At 43.0% G+C, this 26,555-nt stretch overlaps 1 protein-coding gene across 1 annotated transcript in view; it reads left to right on the top strand.

Moving 5' to 3' along the window:
- PRMT7 (protein arginine methyltransferase 7) overlaps window positions 1–26,285 on the top strand; it is a 69,366-nt gene extending 43,081 nt beyond the window's left edge. The window contains exons 13-18 of the mRNA XM_040329111.1: window positions 4,429–4,518; window positions 4,608–4,769; window positions 15,987–16,061; window positions 23,039–23,199; window positions 24,572–24,668; window positions 25,751–26,285. Of these exons, the coding sequence (XP_040185045.1) occupies window positions 4,429–4,518; window positions 4,608–4,769; window positions 15,987–16,061; window positions 23,039–23,199; window positions 24,572–24,668; window positions 25,751–25,915 (750 nt within the window). The 3' untranslated portion in view covers window positions 25,916–26,285. The remainder of the gene's footprint in view (window positions 1–4,428; window positions 4,519–4,607; window positions 4,770–15,986; window positions 16,062–23,038; window positions 23,200–24,571; window positions 24,669–25,750) is intronic.
- Window positions 26,286–26,555: the final 270 nt, after the last annotated feature.

Genomic DNA, 26,555 nt, shown 5'->3' with positions numbered 1-26,555 from the left:
TCGAAGGCCATTCATGTACTAGACACAATGTATCATAGGTAGTGTAGGAAAGGCCATTCATGTACTAGACACAATGTATCATAGGTAGTGTAGGAAAGGCCATTCATGTACCGCACACAATGTATCATAGGTAGTGTAGGAAAGGCCATTCATGTACCAGACACAATGTATCATAGGTAGTGTAGGAAAGGCCATTCATGTACCACACACAATGTATCATAGGTAGTGTAGGAAAGGCCATTCATGTACTAGACACAATGTATCATAGGTAGTGTAGGAAAGGCCATTCATGTACCGCACACAATGTATCATAGGTAGTGTAGGAAAGGACATTCATGTACCAGACACAATGTATCATAGGTAGTGTAGGAAAGGACATTCATGTACCAGACACAATGTATCATAGGTAGTGTAGGAAAGGCCATTCATGTACCACACACAATGTATCATAGGTAGTGTAGGAAAGGCCATTCATGTACTAGACACAATGTATCATAGGTAGTGTAGGAAAGGCCATTCATGTACTAGACGCAATGGGCCAGATTCAGAAAGATCAGCAGATCTTTCTGCTGGCGTATCGTATCCCTAATACGTTACGCCGCTGTAACTTTGGGCGCAAGTACTGTATTCAGAAAGAACTTGCGCTCTTATTTACGGCGGCGTAGCGTATGTGTTGCGGTGTCAGGCCGCATAATTCAAATGGGGATGTTGGGAGCGTGTTTTATATAAATTTGACCTGACCCCGCATTTTTTATGTTTTTTTTTAACGGTGCATGCGCCGTCCGTAAAATATCCCAGTGTGCATTTCTCCAAATTACGTCGCAAGGACGTATTGGATTTGATGTGAACGTAAATGACGTACAGCCATATTCGCGAACGACTTACGCAAACGACGTAAAAAATAAAAAATTCGATGCGGGAACGACGGCCATACTTAACATTGAGTATGCCTCATAATAGCAGGGGTAACTATACGCCGGAAAAAGCCGAATGCAAACGACGTAAAAAAATGCGCCGGACGTACGTTCGTGGATCGCCGTAACTAGCTAATTTGCATACTCAACGCGGAATTCGACGGAAACGCCACCTAGCGGCCGGCGGAAAAAATGCATCTACGATCCGACGGCGTACTAAGACGTACGCCTGTCTGATCGATCCCAGATGCAGTCGTATCTTGTTTTGGAGATGCAAAACAAAGATATGACGCGGGAAATTTAATATTACGCGGCGTATCAATAGATACGCCGGCGTAATTCTTTTGTGAATCTGGCCCAATGTATCCTAGTTAGTGGATCAAAATTCCAACGATAAACCCAGGGGAAGGCAATGTGCCTTGTACTCACTGACGGCTTCCATAAGATCTGAGGAGAGCCGAAATGGATGGATCGTGATGTAAATCCTTGAGCTGATGGAAAGAGATGATGTTGGTTATCTCCGTTGTAAAGGTCAGCTCCCAAACATTCCAGACAGAGCCAGATGCAAATGGGCTAGCCCAAGCCCAAGCCCCAAAGCTCACAGCAGGAGACAGAAAGCCCCGGGAGGCGCGCTCAAAACTCAGTGGATGGATTGGAGCTGTAAAGTCCAGGCAATAAAAGGCAGCAGAAGCAGGGAGAGGAGCAGCGCTGCCGGGTCCATGCACGAGCCACCAGCTGCAACCACCAAACAGTCTCAATTTGGTCACCGATCACAGGGCAGAGAGAGGAAAAGAGGGGAATAGAATAGCACCAGAGCTCAATCACAAGTGGACTACATGTTTCGGGGATTAACCCCTTTGTCAAGTCACGTCAACAGGAGCTTAAATACAAATGTTAAGGGTGGAACAGGCAAGCGGTCCTATAAAAATTGCCCTTCATGCATATATTAGCAGAACAATATGGGGGTTTCGAGAGTGATTATGCAAATAAACACAATTGGAAATGATGGTGATAATGAAAAGCACATGATGAATAAAATTCACATAATGATTAAAATGATAAAAAACTCAATTGGCAAATTGCTTTACAAAAATATATAGAAGAAGCAGTAATACCAAGAAATAAATTATGTAAGTGAATGAATGACTTCCTCTCGAGCAGCAGTCACTCACAATCCCATCAAAATTTGTAAAAAATAAAAAGGAGTTGGCATATATTAGGGGAGGTCAGTTCCTCTCCGAATATAGGGATTTTTTGATGTGAGATGTGTTGCTCTTGGTATCAAAGGTAGGCGCACAAAACACAAGGTTTAAAGTAGTATCAAAAATAATTTAATCATGTAAATATAAATATAAAATATCATATTTCATACAGTCATTAACACAATGAGATATATATATGGTCAGAACCACAATTACATGAAAAATAAGGTATAGGGGAGATTAGTTATTTTAAGGAAGATTAATGCGAATTTTGCCAACTAGTTTCGCACTATATGTGCTTCATCAGGGCTTGCATAATGTTCCTGTTCCTTTAATGCATGTAGCGGTCATTTCCGTTAAAAAGAGCTCCGAAAACTGGGCAGAACAGCCTGCCTAGGAATCAGCAAAGAAGCACTGGATGCAATCAGGAGATTAGTTACTCCACTTATAATCAAATGGAAGCCAGATCCACTTGATTTTAGCAGGTGCGGACAATGAAATGTTTATGAGGATTTCCTCCCACAAAGAAGGAGAAGATACAGATGACAAAAAATTGTATCTATATTCTTCCTCTATAGTAGCAAGGTTAAACTTAGTGCTGCCAGATGGATCCACAGAGGTTCCCAATAGGTTCCCACAAAGTTCTTAAATGGTGATAGAAATTTTTTTTATATATAGTACAGTGATGTTTCCTGTTGTAATTAGGGGATATAATGCCTCCGTTGAATTACACTTCAGGGTAGTATTAGTAGAGTGGTTCAAAGACAATACCACATATTACCACTTAGATTCTTTGCTGAATAGTAACAGCATAAGGACGAGTGAAGTCCGTATGCTGGCGTCTCGCACAAAGTTGTATGGTCCTTCCTTCAGCCGTCCAAGCCAGCGTCGACGCTGGCTTGGACGGCTGAAGGAAGGACCATACAACTTTGTGCGAGACGCCAGCATACGGACTTCACTCGTCCTTATGCTGTTACTATTCAGCAAAGAATCTAAGTGGTAATATGTGGTATTGTCTTTGAACCACTCTACTAATACTACCCTGAAGTGTAATTCAACGGAGGCATTATATCCCCTAATTACAACAGGAAACATCACTGTACTATATATAAAAAAAATTTCTATCACCATTTAAGAACTTTGTGGGAACCTATTGGGAACCTCTGTGGATCCATCTGGCAGCACTAAGTTTAACCTTGCTACTATAGAGGAAGAATATAGATACAATTTTTTGTCATCTGTATCTTCTCCTTCTTTGTGGGAGGAAATCCTCATAAACATTTCATTGTCCGCACCTGCTAAAATCAAGTGGATCTGGCTTCCATTTGATTATAAGTGGAGTAACTAATCTCCTGATTGCATCCAGTGCTTCTTTGCTGATTCCTAGGCAGGCTGTTCTGCCCAGTTTTCGGAGCTCTTTTTAACGGAAATGACCGCTACATGCATTAAAGGAACAGGAACATTATGCAAGCCCTGATGAAGCACATATAGTGCGAAACTAGTTGGCAAAATTCGCATTAATCTTCCTTAAAATAACTAATCTCCCCTATACCTTATTTTTCATGTAATTGTGGTTCTGACCATATATATATCTCATTGTGTTAATGACTGTATGAAATATGATATTTTATATTTACATGATTAAATTATTTTTGATACTACTTTAAACCTTGTGTTTTGTGCGCCTACCTTTGATACCAAGAGCAACACATCTCACATCAAAAAATCCCTATATTCGGAGAGGAACTGACCTCCCCTAATATATGCCAACTCCTTTTTATTTTTTGCAGTAATACCAAGTCATTTGAAAACGGTACAGACAAAAAAAGGAAAAAAATGGGGGGGGGGGGGGACTTTGACAACAACAATAAGACAGTAAATATATAAAGAAAAATAATTATGAAATTTAAATAAAAAAAAAAAAAAATATATATATATATATATATATATATATATATATATATATATCTCAATAAATTATTATTTACACAATATCTAATGAAATGGTGTGAACTACATATAATAACTCCAAGGGGGGGAGAGGCGTCGAGGTTTCATTCCATACCAGTATGGATATTGAGATCCTCGTTTAAACCACGAGGTGAAATTGTGTCAGTATGAGGGAAAGGGCAGGATCGAAAGGTAAATTCTAAAGGGTATCTGAGAGTTAAAAAAAATTGTCACATTTTGAGTGGACATGTTTAATAGGAAATTTGCCCAATACTGATGATCAGTTTTGCCTGGAGAGATACTTTAATATATAATGCTTCCTGAAAACTTACCCCTAAGCATAGTTATTTTCTATTTTTTAGCTTTTACTAACCAACCATCTTAAAGGGGCAATTCCAGTCCTACAAAAAGCACCAGAAAGCATTACTGCTGCTAATCTCGGCGACAAAAAGGTAATTTTTTTTTTTTTGGTGTAATATCAAGTATAAATGCACTGTTTTTAATCATTAGTGTTACCTGACCATTGGACTGTATTATTTAGGTCTCTGCTTTGATTGGTGAGCCATTCTTTACCACCAGCCTCCTTCCATGGCACAATCTGTACTTCTGGTATTCCCGCACTGCACTGTCAGACAACCTTGCTGAGGGCTGCACTGTGTTCCCTATGGCTGCTTCTCTTCATGTAATGGCTGTAGAATTTAAGGTAAGAATGAGCAAACAATGAGGTATATACGGTATGTGCCAAACATTCTCTGGCTTTGGTCTTTAAAGTGGAGTTTCACCCATAAATATAACATTACATCAGTAGTTTTAAAAAAATGTCATTAGTCCTTTTAAGAATTTTTTTTTTTTTTTTAGATGCCTTCAAAGTGTTGTTGCTAGGCAGAATAGTTAATCTTCCCTCTTCCTGCACCTAGGTGCTTAAGCTTCCTAACCTACACCACACAGACTCCTGGGAATGTAGTGGGTGTAACTTTCCAGGAGTCTGTGCATTCCCCAGTCTCGAAGAATCATGTGACTTGGACAGTACAGGTGCTGAAACCTGATCTGAAACCTATTACACTGCTTGTGCAGCACTGAGCATGTGCGAGATCTGCAAGGTTGAAATCCAGGAAGTCATACAGTCTGGCTTCATGATGCCCACACTTAAGATGGCCCCAGTCAATTTCTATTTTATAAAGTGTCTAAATGCTGTAACAACCTAACAAAACGGACCTTAGTTTACAGACTAACTTTACTAGAATACATTAAGCTTGTGTATTACAGGGGTATTTATATTTATAACGTGAAATTGTGGCCGGAACTCCGCTTTAAGGATAACTAAACCAAACACCAAAAATGTAATACATATTGCCACATGCCAGTCCTTGGATGTATTGGCTGCATTCGTTTTCACTTTTCACTTTAGAACATTTTCAGAAAGTGTAAAAAACAAACAAACTGTGGAGCTTGTTAATAATAAGTACTGTATTTATTATTTGTGTTCTTGTAACATCCTGTGAGCTGAACAGGAAGCAAAAACAATCTTTCTTTACTACTAATCACACCACCCCACAATGTTTATGCAAAGGCATACATTTTTCAAGTCCAGCATAGGTGACAAGAATGGCTCCCTCCATAGGTAAAGTGGAGAAGTGAGCATAGCCACTCAGAGACAGGAATTTTGTTGTGTGCAAGATTACCAGGTTAAAAAAAAAAAATTAAAAAAGCTGCCTCTTTTCTAAGAGCTCCCTTAGTTCTGAGGCAGCCTTAAACAGAATAAAAAAACAGCTCTTGTTGTCCCTGTTTTAGATTGTGTAAGCTGTGCTGTCAGTTCTAGGGCTGTAATGGCGAAGGTGGACACAGATGCAAACATATTCAGGTGTCTGGGCCATGGACTGCATTTGAAATAGTTTGTTTTATATTTTGGAAGTTGAATGTGTTACGTTGATATGTTTCTTTTTATTGGATAGTGAAGGTATACATAGTCGCCCAGGCCCCAACATATAGCTGTATATAGAGTACCTGCTTAAAGGAACACTAAAGGCAAAAAAAAAATGTTTTTTAAATAACAAACATGTTATACTTACCTCCACTGTGCAGCTGGTTTTGCACAGAGTGTCCCCTAACCCTGTCTTCTGGGGTCCCTCGGCGGCTGTCTCAGCTCCTCCTCGCAAAAGCTTTCTACCTTCATGCGAGCGAGCTTGCATGGTGGAAAGCTTTTGCGAGCGCGTTCCCGTGATACAGCGGCCGCCATAGCCGCCGACTGTATCACTCGGCCCCGCCCCCCAGCGCGCTGCGTCATCCGCTGTGATTAACAGCAGCGCCAGCCAATGGCTGCGCTGCTATCAATCCTCTCAGCCTAGCCAATCAACGGCCAGGCTGGGAACCCAAGAACATCACATGGACGCGCCCGGGAATTTCGAACGGTCAGGTAAGTAAAACGGGGGCTCGGGGGGGGGGGGGGGTTTGCGGTACCATCGGATGTTTTTTCACCTTAATGCATAGGATGCATTAAGGTGAAAAAACGTTTACCTTTATAACCCCTTTAAGCTCCTGAGGAAGTGAAGTAGCGCAAAACATGTAGAGCTACATCAACTTACACCAAGCATGCCTGGTTACAGGTAGTCGCAAAATGGCGCCCATACCATGGATGTAGTTAGGGCCATTTGGTGTTGTAGTTGGTGTGACTAGTTTATTTTAGTTAACAAGCCACTGTGTGATTTTTTTTATATATATATATATATATATATATATATATATATATATATATATATATATATATATATATATATATATATATATACTGCAGGAGTTCAACCATGGCACAGAGCCCTGAAGGGATGACAGTTTAACATTTTTATAGGACATTTTATCTCCAGAATTAAATAAAATATTAATATGTTTATTGTGGAAAAAAAAAAAATTATCAGCCAGGTAGTACATCCAGTCACCCTGCAGATGGTGCTGCATACAGTAATGTGTTGGGTTTTGACGTAGATGCTGATGTCCTGTGGTTATGTATTATGTAATATAAATAAAATAATATATAAACATTTCTGCTGAGCATAAGGTTAATATTTAATCTTAACAGCAGTGAGGGTAAAATGCATTATTACCTGTTTTGCTACATTGCTTGCTATTAAAAAAAAAAAATTAATTGACTTTAAGCTTAGTACTTCTGTGAAGTGGAAATTCACCGTAAGCTAACATTTGGGTGGAGGATGATTGAGGAAAATTCACTATTTAAAAATTAGCTCCTTCCCCGCTCAGGCTTCAAGCCCTCCTCACCATACAACCTATTTTGCATTTTTCACTGAGGCATTAGGAGTGTGAGGCCCCGTACACACGACAGAGGAACTAGACGTGCTTGGCACGTCGAGTTCCTCGTCGAGTTTTGGGATGAAGCCGCCGAGGAGCTCGGCGGGCCGGCTTCTCCCATAGAAGAACGAGGACAACGAGAAAATAGAGAACATGTTCTCTATTTTCTCGTCGAGTTCCTCGGCGGCTCCATCGAGCCAAAAGTGTACACACGACAGAGATTCTCGGCAGAATCCGGGTTTTGACCGAGTTTCTCGGCGAATTCTGCCGAGAAACTCTGTCGTGTGTACGAGGCCTGACTCTTGTCATATGACTTACACCAGTGGTCATCAACCCTGTCCTCAGGGCCCACTAACAGGCCAGGTTTTTTGTATTACCTTGGGGAGATGCAGACTAGAATACTGCAATCACTGAGCAGCAAATTATATCACCTGTGATGTATTTCAGATATCTTGCAAACCTGGCCTGTTAGTGGGCCCTGAGGACATGACTAATGCCGCGTACATTATGTGATGAAAAAAACCGATGTTTTTAAAAACGTCACTTTAAATGACCGTGTGTGGGGGAAAACGTTGTTTTATGTCTTCTGAAAAACGACAAAAAAAAATTAAAAGCATGCTTTAATTTTATGTGTCGTTTTTCAAAACGTCGTTTTTTACTTCACAGAAATTGACCGTGTGTAGTAAAAAATGTCGTTTAAAAAGACGTTTTTACACCCGCGCATGCCCAGAAGCTAGTTATGAAGCGAGCTTCAATGGAAAAACGTGGTGAACGTAACCTCGCTTTGCTAGAGCATTGTGAGAAAAACGATGGTGTGTAGGCAACTTCGTCTTTGAAAATTGAAGTTTCAAAAACGTAGTTTTTTACTTCACAGAAAATGTCGTTTTTTTTCATCACAAAAAGTGATGGTGTGTATGCGGCATTACACATTTGGTTACCCATCCATGCTTTAATAATGCCGCACATATTCCATACCCCTGTTCTAGGTGACTTTACCTGCTCTGCTCATCTGATGCGAGTGTATTTTTCTATTAAATGGTATTTTCAAATGTAATAATTTTTTTTAACTATATTAAACTTTAGTCACTAGGAAGCTTCATCAGTATTTTCTGTTAGCTCTGTATTTCTTTTGTTGGTATTTTCTGAAAATCCCTAGGCCTTTTCCACACTAGGTGGGCTCTGTTGCAGTCCACCTGCTCATTGGGGAATCTGTCCGCTGATCCCCGCTGAGCAGGTGGATGGCTGATCCGTGTCCGCTCCGCTTTTGCAGATTGGATACAGATACAGCCCCCTCCTTATGGGCGGTCGGATGTAAACCGATCCAATCCGCCAGAACGACGAGTGGATCCCCATCCATCTGTTTTTAGAATATAGGATCTAGGGATGCCATATTTTTTTTTACTACAAGTACTGATGCCTACCGCAACTGCTGTTTTGTTTTCACTTAAGCTATCGGCACTGGTAAAAATCATTGAAAATGTATTTACAAATGAATAAATGGTGACATTGAGGCCTTATGCCCCGTACACACGATCGGAATTTCCGATGGACTTTTTCCATCGGATTTTCCGCTCGTGTGTAGCCCCATTGGAGTTTTTTCATCTGAAATTTTAGATATAGAACATGTCCTATATCTTTTTCCGATGGAATTCCGATGTGATTTGGCCGGGCAAAAGCCTGATCGTGTGTACGCAGCATTAGATGTAGGAGCCGTAGTATTGCTGTCTTGCTCAGCCCTCAGAATGATCCAGACATTGCACTTTTCAGTTTAGAAAAAAATCAAGAATTAAAATAATTGCCGTGTAGCATGCTGTCCTTTTCCACTCTCTGTCATTATATCTAAGCTATTTAAATACATCATTTATCTGTTCCTATGAAAGCCCTGTGGCCTCTTCTATTGGAGTCACGCTTCATGCGTCTTTAATAGAGACAACCTAGGCCTATTATACTTGCTGCCTGCAAGGTGGCCTGCATGTTCTGATTAAATTCAGTGTACCTCGATAAATACGTTGCCTTATTAAGTGTAGAGAAAATTGCTGTATGGGATTTTTAAATGAAATGCATTTAAATGTAGAAAACATTCAGAAATCTTGAAAACATTGGGAAGAACGAATTTGTGTTCATGATTAACTTGTGAGGCCGGCAGACCCAGAAAGAATACAGCGATGGCTCAGAAGGCTGTTTTTTTTTTTGTTTTTTCACATCTTTTATGACATTGACACAAAAAAAAAAAATTCACCCATAGTTTGGCAAAATCTTATTACAATCGCACATTTTGTGTATGTAGCGCTACCCCCTCAGAAGCCGCTGGTTGTTGTTGGGATCGGCATATTAAGTTACCTCTCAGTGTTATCTAGGGGTGTAGTTGATGAGCAGAGTAGTAAACGGAGTAGTGAGCGAATGTCCAGTCAATGAATAAAGGTTTTCAAATGCTTTATTTCCAGGCCCAACATGGCCAACATCAACATGAGGTATAGCAAGAAGGTTGATGAAGCAAAAGAGAACTTTTCAGTATCAGGCCTGGATAAGAACCGAGCAATCCTGCTCTCAACAGCACAGTAGTAGTAGTTACAGGTCGTCGCCACTCTAGCCAGAGTGGGTGAAGTGCCCCCGGACAGACTTCTGCCACAAGCCTGGCAGCCGAAGTGTCACTTTAGATTGCTGGGAGGAACAGACCTCTGCCACAGGCCTGGCTCTAGGGCCTCTGCCACAGGCCTAGTACTTAAATGAGCTGAACAATTTGAGCGAATCCTCCCAGTAGATTAAGTAAGGGTCACCGGGTGACAGTTGAAGTGTACCTGTCAATGTCCCGGTCACCAGATCCCCGATGGTTCGTTCAAGCCCTGTTGGACAACCTGCCTCCGGGTTCTCCTCAAGCCGACCCCCCATCGGACGGCATCCAGCCTGGGATCTCCTCAGTAGAGCGGGGAACCCAGTAAGTCACTGAGGCCCCTTTCAGGAACATGGAGCTCTGCATAGCGTGTGACCCCGGCCTGGTAGGCCATCGCCGGGGTCCGTTGGATGTGCACACCCTGAAGGTGGGTGCCGCACCTGGAACCCAAAATGGCGTCTGCCACAGATATACTCTCCCCCAGCATGCCCGGCGAGGGAAAACTCCTCTAATTGGCTGCTGGCTCTGCCAGAACCCCTCTAGCGCCACCTGTCGCCCAGGAGTGGAATCGGCACCCCTGGAGCGCAGACTGACCTACAGGACAGTTCAGGGATGACAGCAGCCCAGAATTTAGCAAATTGTGAATGGGAGCAAAATAACTCTCCCATTCCCCACTAACTTTAGCGGAGTGCCCATACTGAAAGTAAGGGGGCTCTACATGTATATATAGAAATCCATATACACTTACAGTATATGTATAGTAAGGAGTGCACACTTGCGAATCCTTGTTTCAGGCCGAATTGCGAACAGTCTCTCGTTTTTCATACAAATAATTCCTGAGTGGCTGACCTCTTGTTTGCTAAAGCCCTATGGCCCCTTCCACATGAGGAAGGCTCCGCTAGGAGTTCACTTGCTTAGCGGGGTATCTGTCCCCTGATCCACGCTTATGCAGAACTCACACACACACAGCCGGCTCTCCCCTATGGGTGGTCAGATGTAAACAGACCACCTTTTTATTTACACCCAGCTGCCATCTGATCTGCTAGATGGGAGGGGGACAGATCCCCATCCATTTTTATTGGATTGGATGTTGGCGGGTGTAAATGGACACATGTCTGTTTACACCTGCCGCTCCATAGAGGAGAATGGAGGGTCCACCTTAAAAACTGACAGTTGTCCTGTACATCCCCCCACAACCTCCACCCCCATACCAAATTTTACCTTCTTTTTTTTGTTTTATTTATTTTCATTGCTGATTTACTTTAGCCTTTTTTATGCACTTTTCTGTCCATATGCGCTCACTTCGTTGTCAGCTGCACATAATTGCTCTTCAATTAGTTATGGACCATGCCTGAGCAACGTGTGTCTGCTCAGCTGCATTTGGTTTCAGCCAGGGGCAAGTGTGACAGGAGCACAACTAGGAGACATTTGTGGCCCCCCCCCCCTTTATTACAGGAAGTAACTTCAAACTGACCTTTTAGGTATTATTTTAAATAGACATTAAAGGCAATTTAAAACTAAAAAAAGAGGCATTTTATGTCAGCGGAGCCTATGGTTCTGCTGCCCTCATTTTTTGCCTGTGAAACCATAAAGTGGGGGGAGCAACGCTGGAGCTCGAGACAACGAAAGGTGACACATAGCCAGGTAGGTGTAGGAGAAGTGGAGAAGAACAGGTAGTGGGGTGTGTAAGTTCAGGCAAAACCTGCTCTCTGCCACATTCTAAACCTAATTTATCTAACCCTGTAAAGTAATTTTTTTTTATATTTGCCTCTTCTGCAGCCGATCCAGTCTGGTCCCAGCATCAGCTGTCAGCGGTGGCTTCAGTGTGTAGGCATGTGCAGAAGAGGCGGCCCACAACGGAAGCCCCATAGTAACTCTATGGGTGACGTCACTTGCCAGCCATTTCACAGCCGTTGTCAGTCCTTTCCTGCAAATACCTTTCTTGAATCTCGGCTGCTTCAGCACGGACCACCAGAGATTCGCACCTTGTATGGGCAGGCTGATTGTATCCGAGTCGATCCATCAATCAACTTGGGTACAACCAGCATGTCAGATTTTTAGGATGCGATTATTGCCAGCGGCTGTAGCCACTAGCAATAATCACCGTGTTCCCCTGGCAGAGATGGATCCCCCTGCCAGGCGAACACAATAGCTTCAAAGCAGGGATTCCCCCATTAACACTGACTGTGTTAATCGGGGAAATCAAGCCATTTTCTTTGCTGAGACCCATGGTTAGTCTGATATAAAGTGCACATATTAAGATATTTAAACTTTCCTGAACATACCTGCAGGCTGCAATTGCCTCCAAGCCTTACTGAAATGATGAACCATTCTGACAGGCAAAAGTGAGACAATTTGTGATAGTCTCCTGTATCCCATGCTTTCCTGTTGGCCCATCCCTATGATGAGCAACAATGACTTTCTTCTTGCCACTCTTCCATAAAGGCCAGATTTGTGGAGTGACGACTAATAGTTGTCCTGTGGACAGATTCTCCCACCTGAGCTGTGGATCTCTGCAGCTCCTCCAGAGTTACCATGGGCCTCTTGGCTGCTTCTCTGGTTAATGCTCTCTTTGCTCAGCCTGTCAGTTTAGGTGGACGGCCATGTCTTGGTAGGTTGGCGGTTGTGCCATACTCTTTCCATTTTCGGATGATGGATTGAACAGTGCTCTGTGAAATGTTTAAAGCTTGGGATATTATTTTTATAACCCACTCCTGCTTTATATTTCTCCACAACTTTATACCGGACCTGTCTGGTGTGTTCCTTGGCCTTTTATGATGTTATTTATTCACTAAGGTTCTCTAACAAACCTCCAAGGACTTCACAGAACAGTTGTATTTATACTGAGATTAAATTGCACAGAGGTAGACTCTATTTACTAATTAGGTGACTTCTGAAGGCAATTGGTTCCACTAGATTTTAGTTAGGCGTGTCAGAGTAAAGGGGGCTGAATGCAAATGCATGCAACACTTTTCGCATATTGATTTGTAAAAAATGTTGAAAACCATTTATCATTTTTCTTTCACTTCACAATTATGTGCCACTTTGTGTTGGTCTATCACATAAAATACATTTATGTTTTTAGTTGTAACATGACAAAATGAGAAAAATTTCAAGGGGTATGAATACTTTTTCAAGGCACTGTAAAGCTATAGGCCCAGATCCACAAAGAAATTACGCCGGCGTATCTATTGATACGTCGCGTAATTTATCAGATGCCCCGTCGTATCTTTGTTTTGTATCCACAAAACAAGATACGACTGAATGTGGGCTCGATCCGACTGGTGTACGTCTTAGTACGCCGTCGGATCTTAGGTGCATATTTACGCTGGCCGCTAGGTGGCGCTTCCGTCGATTTCCGCATTGAGTATGCAAATTAGCTAGATACGCAAATCCACAAACGTACGTCCGCCCGGCGCTTTTTTTTACGTTGTTTACGTAATGCTTTTTTCGGCGTAACGTTACCCCTGCTCTATGAGGCGTACGCAATGTTAAGTATGGACGTCGGGCCAGCGTAGAATTTTCCGTCGTGTACGTCGTTTGCGTAAAACGTTCGCGAATAGGGCTTTGCGTAAATTACGTTCACGTCGTCTAGGCATTAAGCGGGTGTAATTTAATTTGAAAATCCGACGTGATACCGAGCATGCACGCGCATGCGCCGTACGAAAAAGCGTCACTTACGTGGGGTCAAGCTTGTTTTACATAAAACACGCCCCCCTGTTCATCATTTGAATTCCGCGCCCTTACGCCGGGAGATTTACACTACGCCGCCGTAACTTTAGAGGCAAGTGCTTTGTGAATACAGCACTTGCCTCTCAAAGTAGCGGCGGCGTATCGTAACTACGATACGCTACGCCTGCCTAAAAATACGCCGCCCTACGTGGATCTGGCCCATAAACTTTACCAAGTTGCCTATGATGATCAAAGAGCAGGTCCACTGTAAAAAAAAAAAAACTCCATGTTACTTCATAAAACCCATTTGTTCATGTACACTTTCCTCATAAGATTATTTTTTACTCCATCTAGAATTGTGATCAGGATATCTGCTTTTACATGGAGTTGCCGCATGTCTGCTAACATTAGAAATGAGGCCTGCAGTGAGGGCGACTGTTGAGTCGAAGGGGAAAGTGCTTAGGTTTTCCTATTGAAGGAGACAAGGTTGGCAATGTTTATAAGTGGGCCAAACCACAAGCAATACATGACGCTGAGTTGCCTACAAAAGTATAGATTTTGAAAAGTGTTGTCACCCCCCTTTGTCATGTAGGACAGATGAAGCTGTTCTTCGAAATTTCTGTTTTCCTGGATTCTGACTGGGTGGTTTTTGTACTTTCTGATCAATTGACAGAAACAAAAAAATTCAGATCCGTAGTCAAAAGCTCTGATATGCTCACTTGTTCTGGGTCAGGGAATCAAGAAATCAGAACTTCATGACAAGTGGGTGCAGGATGACCTGGGCTCAGAGGAAGTGGGTAAATGATTCCGATGCCCTAAGCGAGCCACACACCCTCCCGTGCCCTGTTGTGCCAGGTATTTCCTTCAGCTCCCAACGCTGAGTGGCAGCAGACCAAAGTAATAGTAAGTGTACGCTGCCAGGGATAGGGGGTTTAACGTAAACTTAAACCCTGACAGCTGCACATGTCAGTCCGACACGGAGACCACACACCCCCTCTCTGCTCCCCTCGGGTCCGGTTCCTAAGCTTTGCTGGCTACCAAGCCTACAAGCTATCCAGCTTTACCAGCTATTACTGAATCGATTTAGGGATCTTAGCCGGAGTATCCGCTGTTACTTGCTATTTTTACCTTTACAATCCATGCTTTAGCCTGAAGTTTTCTACCTCCATATACTATGGTGTTTTAAATAGCCTTTCATATGCCCACTGGGCTGGTCAGGTAACAACATTGTATATGTCACATATTGTTTTCCAACGGTGTCCCACACATTCCTGCGGAGACCTATCTTACCTACTGTTATGCTCCTGATGAAGCGTCCTGAACGCAAAACATGTTGAGTAAAAGCGAGTAAAAGCAACATCCATCACTCCGCATATCCAATCCAGTCCTAAGGATCTAAATGTTTTTATACACCCCCTGGTGCTGTATGGTCTTGTCTATATAAGCATATGTGCATTAGTATAAGCTTTTATGTATTATTTCCTAAACTGTGTACTGTGATAATATGCTGATATTGTACCATTTTGTTCACGAAGTTCTGTATATCATCTTTTTCTTCGTATATCTTTTTTTTAATGAATAAATCTATTTATAGATTTTCTACAATATTTACTTGTACCGTCTTAAGTCCACTCTATTAGCCCAGATTAATCTCCAGTTACCGTATTTATCTTGCTATAACGCGCCCCGGCGTATAGCGCGCACCCCCGAACTTGAATGAAAATTCCTTAAAAAAAAAAAATACTTACAGTTTGGATGCCCCTCGTCGGTGTCTTGCCCGTCGTCCATCGCGTCCTGCCCGTCGTCCGTCCTCGTCCGGTCCGGCGTCCTTCTGCGGCCATCGTGGTGTCCTCCCCACTCGATCCCCGCTTCCCGTGCTGTGTTCGAACCACTGCGCAGACCTATACCGAGCTCAGTACACTCGGGTATAGTCGGGCAGGCTCGGCTCCTCTCGTGTACAGGACGTGACCGCGAGAGGAGCCGAGCCTGCCCATATATACCCGAGTGTACTGCGCTTGGTATATGTCGGCGCAGTGGTTCGAACACAGCACGGGAAGCAGGTATCGGCGTATATCGCGCACCCACGATTTTGCCCTGATTTTCTGGGCAAAAAAGTGCGCAGTATACGCCAATAAATACGGTACATATTATCGGGACGTTGGTACACTTTAACATTGGCATTCACAGCGTCTAGTCGCCCTGTGGTTTATGCACTTTTTTTTCTAGCAAGACCCATTTAAATTTAACGTAAACTTGTTTCTTTTTAAGAAGAGGATGCAAAGATTACCAAATGTGTATAATGGGATTGTGAATGACAAACTCTTTGTCTCTTATCAGGATCTTTGGAGGATCCGGAGTCCGTGTGGAATCTGTGAAGGGTTTGATGTCTCTATTATGGATGCAATGATCAAGGTTTCAGTATAGCTTTTACTTTCTCTGTTTGTAATCAATAGATCTTACATCTAACGGTGGGGTGTAGGTTTGTGCACTTAGATAAATGTCCACTCACCTTACCTTAGCCTTCATGCTGTGCAGCACATCCAGATGAAACCCAGATTTCGGTAATTCCTCATTCAGACGGGTGCTGACAGAAGTCTATGAATGAGCACCCTGTTTATGTGGCTTTAGATGCAAGGCCGGTGACTTGTCCTTAAGGTTCCCCTAACGAGAAAGATCCTTCAAGGACTGCGCAGGCGCAAACTTGCCGACGGAAATCTCCGAACCTCGCCCGGCATCCAGGCTCATTCTTTAACATCCCCGTGGATTGGAGGATGTTAAAAAAAGAGCCAGGAGGCCGAGCGAGCGGAGCGAGCCGTCCGAGCGAAGCGAGGACGTGAGGCCAACTGGCCACTTTCCTCAAAATCCACGTCGCCCTGGATGCCGGCCGAGGTTCGGAGATTTCCGTCGGCAAGTTTGCACCTGCGCAGTCCTTAAAGGAACTTTCTCGTTAGCCGGAACCATATCGGCAGATCAGATTGCGCCTGCGCAGGAACTTTCACGTTAGCCGGAAACCATATCGGCAGATCACCTGCAGTAAGGATGCACTTCCTCTGAGACCAGCTGTTCTGTGAATCCCTTGGAGGTTTGTTAGAGAACCTTAGTGCAGGTGTTTTGTCAGATTAGGCGACCCGTCAGAATGTGTAACGGAAGTGACGTTCCGTCGCCGCCATCTTGCTACACTTGCACTCCTCCGTAGTAAGGATACACTGATAAGGGGGAAAGCGGACATCTTGTTACACCCACCGGAATTTAGCATTTTACACTTATTTTTAACAGTAAACTGAATTTTTTTTTTTTTTTTTTTTTTTAGTATTTAGTAAACTGAATTAATATAGTGAAATACAGTACTTGGAACTCCGTATGAATGTTTATATGTTGAATTTTAAAATTAGCGATCTTCTGTCCGTTTTAGCAAACCTATGAAATAAGCAGGCTTGCTGCTGCTACATCTAACCAGTCAGACTGAGTTCTAAGTACTGTATTTGACTATATAAACTCACTTTACTGTTAAAAATAAGTGTAAAATGCAAAACTCCGATGGGTGTAGCAAGATGTCCGCTTTCCCCCTTATCAGTGTATCCTTACAGTGGAGGGCCCGGATTCAGATAGCCTTTACGCCGGCATATCTATTGATACGCCGCGTAAGTGCTACGAAGCGCCGGCGTATCTTCTTTCTGTTTTAGAAAGCAAGATACACCAGAATTTTACTAAGATACGGCCGGCTTAAGGCTCTTACACCGTCGTATCTTAGGCTGCATATTTACGCTGGCCGCTAGGTGGCGCTTCCGTATATTTACGCAAGGAATATGCTAATTAGGTAGATACGCCGATTCAGAAACGTACGTCCGCCCGGCGCATTTTTTTTACATCTTTTACGTTAGGCTTTTTCCAGCGTAAAGTTACCCCTGCTATATGAGGCATATCCTATGTGAAGTATGGACGTCGTTCCCGCGTCGAATTTAGAAAATTTTACGTTGTTTGCGTAAGTCGTTCGCGAATAGGGCTGTACGTAAGTTACGTTCACGTCTAAAGCATTGACGATTTGCGGCGTAATTTCGAGCATGCGCACTGGGATTTTTTCGTCATATGTCAAATACGAATACATGGGGTCAAAGTGAATTTGAATAAAACACGCCCACATCAAACACATTTGAATTAGGCAGGCTTACGCCGGACCTCATACGTTACGTCGCCGTAACATAGGGCGCAAGTTCTTTCTGAATACGGAACTTGCACCCTAATTTACGGCGGCGTAACCTATCTGAGATACGTTACGCCCCACGAATAGATACACCAATGTATCTGAATCCGGCCCGAGGAGTGCAGGGTGTAGCAAGATGGCGGCGACGGAACGTCACTTCCATTACACATTATGACGGGTCGCCAAATCTGACAAAACACAGGCAATGCAGCACCTTGCATCTAAAGCCACATACACGGGGTGCTCATTCATAGACTACTGTCAGCACCCGTCTAAATGAGGAATTACTGAAATCTGGGTTTCATCTGGATGTGCTGCACAGCATGAAGGCTACATTCTGACGGGTCGCCAAATCTGACGAAACACAGGCAGCCAATTCATGTCTATTGGAAAGCAGCACCACACCGACACAGCCACTCGTCCTAATCTGACAGCTGTGTCAGGGAAGGTGAGCAGCCGTGAATGCAGCCAGTCTGTGTTCAGGGCCACTCGCCTGCATGCCTGTCAAATTGGGACGGGTATAAACAAGGTGCACATTCACGGACTATAGATGTCCGTGCCCATCTGAATGAGCCTTAATGCCATTTATTGTGGGCCATTCCATGAGATTTTTCTTATGGTTAACCACTTAAGCCCCGGACTAAAATGCAGCTAAAGGCCCAGGCCAGGATTTGCGATTCGGCACTGCGTCGCTTTAACAGACAATTGCGCGGTCGTGCGACGTGGCTCCCAAACAAAATTGACGTCCTTTTTTTCCCACAAATAGAGCTTTCTTTTGGTGGTATTTGATCACCTCTGCGGTTTTTATTTTTTGCGCTATAAACAAAAATAGAGCGACAGTTTTGAAAAAAATGCAATATTTTTTACATTTTTCTATAATAAATATCCCCCAAAAATATATAAAAAAAAAACTTTTTTATTTCCTCAGTTTAGGCCGATACATATTCTTCTACATATTTTTGGTAAAAAAAAATCGCAATAAGCGTTTATCGGTTGGTTTGCGCAAAATTGATAGCGTTTACAAAATAGGGGATAGTTTTATTGCATTTTTATTATTTTTTTTTTACTACTAATGGCGGCGATCAGCGATTTTTTTTTTCCGTGACTGCGACATTATGGCGGACACTTCGGCCAATTTTGACACATTTTTGGGACCATTGTCATTTTCACAGCAAAAAATGCATTTAAAATGCATTGTTTATTGTGAAAATGACAGTTGCAGTTTGGGAGTTAACCACAGGGGGAGCTGAAGGAGTTATGTTTCACCTAGTGTGTGTTTACAACTGTAGGGGGGTGTGGCTGTAGGTCTGACGTCATCGATTGTGTCTCCCTATAAAAGGGATCACTCGATCGATGGCGGAGCCACAGTGAAGAACGGGGAAGCTGTGTTTACATACGACTCTCCCCGTTCTTCAGCTCCGGGGAGCGATCGCGAGGGGATGGATCCCGGATCGCTTCCAGAGGATTTCCGATCGCCGCATGTACCGGGGGGGGGGGGTCCCGATCGGACCCCCGACCCACGTCTAGGCAGGTACGCCCATCTGCCTGTACGTGCCATTCTGTGGACGTATATGTACATGTGGCGGTCGTTAAGTGGTTAAATCATCAACACCGTGCATGTTTCTAAGGACAAAGAGAAGTGAACTCTTGTGTTGCTGCTCATACCTGGTTAATCCAGTATTAACGGCTTTGTTGCTATCATTTCAATTTAGCACCTGCCTTCAAGGATCTTTCTAGAGGCATGTACAAAAGGAGGAAGAAGGGAGAACAGAGAGGGGCTGCAGTATTCTCCACTGATGATAAAAGAAGGCCCTCCCTAAGCTCCGAGACTAAACACATCTAAATGAATACCTTGGATGCTTTATCTGTCTATACCTCTGTATATGCAGAGAGCCCTTTGTCTGCAAACGTCTTTATCTGCTAGGAGACAGGAAATTTGAACTGGAGGAATCACTGAAACTGCTCTCAGAATACAGTATTAACATGGAAAATGATGAAAGATTATGTTTTCAAATATTCTTGGTTACCTTGAATATAAAAAGCTAAGCTCGGTTTGAAACCCAATGTATTCATTAAAATATATCTAAACCCAAGAATAAAAATGTAATCTATTACAGCTTATCAGTCTTTAGATGCGGTGGCTGCCTTTGTTTTCACTTTCAGAAAGTACAAAAAAATAACCTGTTGATCTTGCCAGAACTGTATCACTGAGCTGAACTTAAAGTACAATATTATCTGTAAACTACTAATCCCCCCAATCCCCCATGTAATGGAGCTAAAGAGAGGAAGACATATTTGAAGTGCAGGCTTGGTGACAACTATGGCTTCTTCCATAGGGCCAGATTCACGTATCTGGTCGTATCTATGTGCAGGCGTAGCGTATCCTATTTACGCTACGCCTCCGCAACTTGGGCAGGCAAGTGCAGTATTCACAAAGCACTTGCTCCGTAAGTTGCGGCGGCGTAGCGTAAATTGGCCGGCGTAAGCCCGCCTAATTCAAAATAGGCTGGTAGGGGGCGTGTTGTATGTAAATGAATCGTGACCCCCACGTTAACGAGCGGTGCATGCGCGCGCATGCTCAGTATCACGTTGTATTTACTCCATAAGATACGCCAGGCCCAATGCCTGTGACGTGAACGTAACCTACGCACAGCCCCATTCACGTACGACTTCCGTAAACGACGTAAAAAGATACGCTTGGCGACGTCTATACTTTGCATTGGCTGCGCCTCATATAGCAGGGGTAACTTAACGTAAACGGCGTAGCGGGCGCAAGTACGTTCCTGAATCGGCGTATCTACCTAATTTACATTTTCGACGCGTAAATCTACAGAAGCGCCCCTTGCGGCCAGCGTAAATATGCACCCAAAATACGACGCGTAGGAGACTTACGCCGCTCGTATCTTGGCCAAATCTATGCGTAACTGATTCTAAGAATCGGGCGCATAGATACGACGGCTCACATTCGGATTTACGACGGCGTATGTGGAGATACGCCGTCGTAAGTCCACTGTGAATCTGGCCCATACAGTACAGTGATTGAACATTGTCCGTCTAGGAAAGGAAGTGTGTTACGGGCAGGATCACCAGGTGAAAAAAAAAAAAAGATAAGTAATGCAGCCACTGCATCTAAGGATGGTAATCTGTGATGCATGGCGTTCTATTTTTACCTCTATTTTGGTTTAGATACATGTTGAGAGTAACTTGCACATACACTATTTAACCCCTTCCATACAGGGCAATTTCACCCCCTTCCTGCCCAGATCAATTTTTAGTTTTCAGTGCTTTTGCACTTTGAATGACAATTGCGCGGTCATGCTACACTTTACCCAAATTAAATCTTTGTTTTTTTCCTCCCACAAATAGAGCTTTCTTTTGGTGGTATTTGATCATCTCTGCGGTTTTTATTTTTTGCACTATAAACAAAAGAAGAGTGACAATTTTGAAAAAAAAAACACTATCTTTTACCTTTTTGATTTAATAAATATCACAATTTAAAATAAATAAATATTTTCCTCAGTTTAGACCGATACTTCTACATATTTTTGGTAACAAAAAAATCGCAATACGCGTATATTGATTGGTTTGCGCAAAAGTCATAGCGTCTACAAAATAGGGGATAGATTTATGGCATTTTTATTTTTTTACTAGAAATTGGGGCGGACATATTGGACACTTTTGACACGTTTTTGGGACCATTCACGTTTATACAGCGATTAGTGCTATAAAACTGCACTGATTACTGTGTAAATGTGACTGGCAGGGAAGGGGTTAACACTAGGGGGCGCTGGAGGGGTTAATATGCTCCCTATTGAGTGATTCTAACTGGAGGGGGAGGGGACTCGCAAGGGGAGGAGACCGATCTGTGTTCCTCTGTACTGGGAACACACATCGGTCTCTGTTTACACAGACAGATCCACACTTCTGCCGTGATCACGGGTGCCCGGCAGACATTGCGGCTGCCGGGCACGCGCACCGCGTCACGAGCGGTGCCTAGATGGCTGGGAAGAAAGGACGTAATATGATGTCCACCTGGAGGGAGGGTTCCTGCCGGCATCATATTATGGCCTGGTAAGGAAAGGGTTAAATGGCAGTTGTGTTACAAAGAACTCCTACACTGAAGCCCTTCCTGTATACGCAGGTCTGAATTATATGGATGAGTCTGCAGGTACCTTGTAAAACTGCACAAAATTATTGTGTAAGGTGCAAAAAATGCCTTCTGAGATACTGAAACTAGTTTAGGAATAGCAGATCTGCAGGGGTGGTGTAGATGTGCCCAGTCCTGTACCTCTTTAATGTCATTATATTCCGGTTGGCTGAGCATGTATAGTTCTCTGGATATGGCTGCTCACCTCGTATCCCTGCCATCTCTGGGCTGAAGGGAGAGCTCTCAAAACTCCAAATGTAAAACAAAACGACTAAATTGGTGTTTTGTTTTTTGTTACACAATCTTATTCTCAGTGGAGTAGCAAATTATAGTCTTTGCAACTGCACGCTATCTGTGACGTAATTAGCGCACATAATTTATTTTTATCCTGGCCAGAGTCCTAAACAGAAGTGACTTTTGTAATGATTTCCACTAAACTCAACGTGAACCTGGTAATGCCATCAGATATACAATACGATGAAATTCTGCTCTCAGTATGTGTGTAAGGCTCTTTAACCACTTCAGCCCCAGATGGATTAGCCCCCTTAAAGCGGAGGTTCACCCTAAAAAACGTCTATGAACCATCCCATACAGCATACTAGCGTCAGCTATAGTATGTTTTGTTTTTTGTTTTTTCGCTGTATTTACTGTTTAATCCTTTAGTTTCGTTTCAAACTCCCGCGGGGAGTAGGCGTTCCTATGAAGAGGGGAACATGATTGACGTCCGGCTATGGCGCGTCACACGTTCCGAAAATAGCCGGAGTAGGACTCGGCTCTTCACGGCGCCTGCGAACAGACTAGGAGCTGACTGCGCAGGTGCCGTATATATCCGAGTCCTATTTCGGCTATTTTCGGAACACGTGACGTGCCATAGCCGGACGTCAATCATGTTCCCCTCTTCATAGGAACGCCTACTCCCCGCCGGAGTCTGAAACAAAACTAAAGGATTAAACGGTAAATACAGTGAAAAAAATTATTATATTCTATTGTTATTCAGTATGATGTACCCTTATATTTTCACTGTTTTGAATATTTTTTTAGAAATCCCTTGATTTTCGGGAGTCACAGGAGGCGGAGCCCCATGCTCTCTGGGAATATCCCTGCAGAGCACTTTCGCAGCCAGTAAAGGTCTTGTCATTTGACTTTATGGAGAGAGTCCCCGTTAATGACATGAAGGCAGAGGGTTCTATGAGCTTAGTGAGGTAAGTATGTAATTAAAATTTAATGATACACACATTTTTTAGTTTGTCCACTACAAGGTTTTTGGGGGCCCACTAGCAGCGTACCTGGCATGATAGAAAAGAAAAGCACACTAAAGGCTTGTTTACACCAGATGCAGTCCAACTAGTTTTTAGTACAAAAGTGTATGCAAGAAAAATGAATGTACTGTATGGCAAAGAGCTTAGTTGAAACCATTGCAGTGCTTTCATTTGCGTTAAAAAAAAAAAAAAGTACAAAATTATGCATCTTTTGGTATTTAAACATACCAGAATGGATGTGAACCCACTGCAAATGCACATAAATATAATCACAACACGTAAAGTAAAAAAAAAAAAAAAGTCATACCATAAAAAATGCTAAAATATGTATCGCAGGCGCACCACAAATCCATGTAAATGCTCATGTAGAACTGCACACTGAATCCGGGGTTGCGGTATAAACAAGGCCGAGGCAATTTACCTTCCTTGTTTGTACATTTTTTCATTTTTTTCTGTACTTCATCGAGGAGGTCTAATGTCTCCTAAAAGGTGATTCAAGTCACAGGTCTTTATTAAAGCGGGGGTTCACCCTACAAAAAAATTCTAACATTACATTCAGCTCACTACCAACAGTGACAGTATGCAGATGTTTTTTTTTTTTTGCCGTACATACCTCGTATAGCTATTTTCTTAGCCGGCTTCCGGGTAGTGAATCCCGCGGGAGTGGGCGTTCCTATGCAGCAGTTAGTGGTTGACGTGATGACAAACACTACCCACCCGTCGCATAAGGAGCGTCAATAGTTGCCGAAAGAAGCCGAACGTCGAGTCGGTGCTATACTGCGCCTGCGCACCGACGTTCGGCAAAAAAAAAAAAAAACATCTACTGTCACTGTCGGTAGTGAGCTGAATGTAATGTTGGAATTTTTTTTAGGGTGAACCCCCGATTTAAGTACATCTTAGATTTTCAGGAGAGCAGACCCATTTATATGAAAGTAACACATCTATATTCCCACACATTCACTGGAGGGCAGATGGGTTGTGCAAACCCTAAACGGCAACTCGTCATGATAGAACCTCTGAGGACGTTTCTTGATTCAGCCTATATTTTGTAAATCTATTGAGTTGTCGAGCTATGTAACACCCAATTCCTCAGATGTCATGTGGTGGGTACTGTAGTGGACCTACCACCACATAAATAACAGGGGAGTGGATGATAGCAAAGGTAGACACTACAGATCATACATATGCCCAGTTGAGAATGTTGCCAATTCTTCTGCTGTAGAATGTAGTAGTTACTTTACTTTACTAAAAACTTAATTTCAGCAGACCTATTTACCTTTTGTTGCTGCTCTTATAATATTTGTCCCTCTGATAGGTCAGGAAGGTGTCATGGGATTGTACTTTGGATGGAATATCAGCTCACAGAAGACATTTCAGTCAGTACCGGCCTATTGGAAGTGTCTGAAGAGAAGGTGAGTGACTGAGGAGCATGATTTGTTCCCCTTAAAGCAGCATTCTTGGCTATAACTAACTAATCTTAAACTGCTTCCACCCCCTTCTAACACCTATACTAAATTACCCTGTAGAAGAAACATGCATATACTTTTTATTTATTTTTTTACTTTATTTTATTAAAAATATACAAATACAAAATATAAAATTACATAGGTAAAATACCATACACCCTCCTACAGACCTTGTATACTATTATACTACTAATTGACCATCCAAAAGTGCCCCTCCCCCCCATTCACCACCGTCCAAACCTCCCCCCCCCCACCCATATTTTTTAAAATAACAAACATGTCATACCAACCTCCACTGTGCAGTTCTTTTTTCACAAAGTTACATAGTTAGTCAGACTTGTGTCTTTTTTCAACCTATCTAGTTCAACCATAAAAATAATAATATCATACAATCCCATATACTCAATTCTATATCCACAGTTGATCCAGAGGAAGGCGAAAAACTCCAGCAGAGCATGATCCAATTTGCTACAGCAGGGGAAAAAATTCCTTCCTGATCCCCCGAGAGGCAATCTGATATTCCCTGGATCAACTTTATCGATAAATGGCCCAGATCGCCCTCTTCTCTCTCGGCTCCTCTCCGCAATAGCTGACCCCCTCTGGGAAGCTCTCTCCCGAGGGGGTTACCTTGCGGGCGCGCTCCTGTGTTGTACACTCTGCGTACATAGCCGCTGAGTGTATGACTCGGTCCCACCCCCCGGCGCCCGTGTCATTGGATTTGATTGACAGCAGCGCAAGCCAATGGCTGTGCTGCTATCAATTTATCCAATGAAGAGCCAAGAAGCCCGAGCAAAGATCGATCGCGTTCCCGACGCAGGACTTTCCAGGTAAGTAAAACGGGGTGGGGGGGGGGGGGGGGGCATTAATCGGCAGATGTTTTTTCACCTTTATGGACCTTTACAATCCATTTTAAACTAGTGGAACCATTTTTTTCCTAAAATCAGGAGATCATACACGGTTTAACCAACAGGATATTGCATATTTTCCATGTCAAATAATTCTTTCATTCTCTTTTTATATTATGGCAGGGTGACTGTCGGTGGTATCCACACAGCAAACAAGGAATCTTCTTCCTAAATTCTGTCCTGGAGCTGGGACCGTCTTCTACACAGACCTATAGTTCTGTCTCTTATCAGTTGACTTTCAGTCCTAAACTGGGGGACATTCAAATGAGTTTTGTCCCCAACTCTTAGCACTGTTTTTTTTTACTTCCAAAGTGCAAAGTAACTTAAAGGGCAATTCTTCCTAAAAACCGATTTCAGCATTATGAATGAAATGATATCGATTTCAATCCACTGATGGGTCTTTATTGTTTGTCTGGGTTACTAATGCTGATATCTACTTCCACCACCGGCACTGCGAGAGGCCAATACTGGCTTGTCAGCCAAGCTACTGTTAACAGCGGCTTAAAGAGGAATTCCACCCTTCCTATCAAAAATAGAATTTATAAATCCTAAAACGTGTTCCTGTATAAAAGTAGGGGAAACCATACTTGCTAGTCCATGGAGTAGAGAGAGTTTTCCCTACACTTCTCCTGGTCAGTGATGCCATCTTGAATTCAGATCTGGTGTATGCACAGACACGCCATAGGGATCTTTGCCAACCCTATGGGCCTACAGATCCCCGTGACACCAGATCTGAATTTAAGATGGCATCACTGAACAGGAGAAGTGTAGGGAAAACTCTCTCTGCAAGCAAGACAATGCGCTCTGGAACGATAAACTGGCAGAGATCCACTAACCAGTGGCATTCTTTCGCATGCGCAAGGTCCAGGTACTTCATCCTCACCTAGGCAAGAATTAAAGTGATACTAAAGGCTTGTTTTTTGTTTTT

The sequence above is a fragment of the Rana temporaria genome, chromosome 11, assembly GCF_905171775.1.
Source record: "Rana temporaria chromosome 11, aRanTem1.1, whole genome shotgun sequence".
In the NCBI taxonomy this organism is placed as follows: domain Eukaryota; kingdom Metazoa; phylum Chordata; class Amphibia; order Anura; family Ranidae; genus Rana; species Rana temporaria.
The sequence above is the reverse complement of the archived record's forward strand: the minus strand, read 5'-3'. Positions and strand labels throughout refer to the sequence as shown.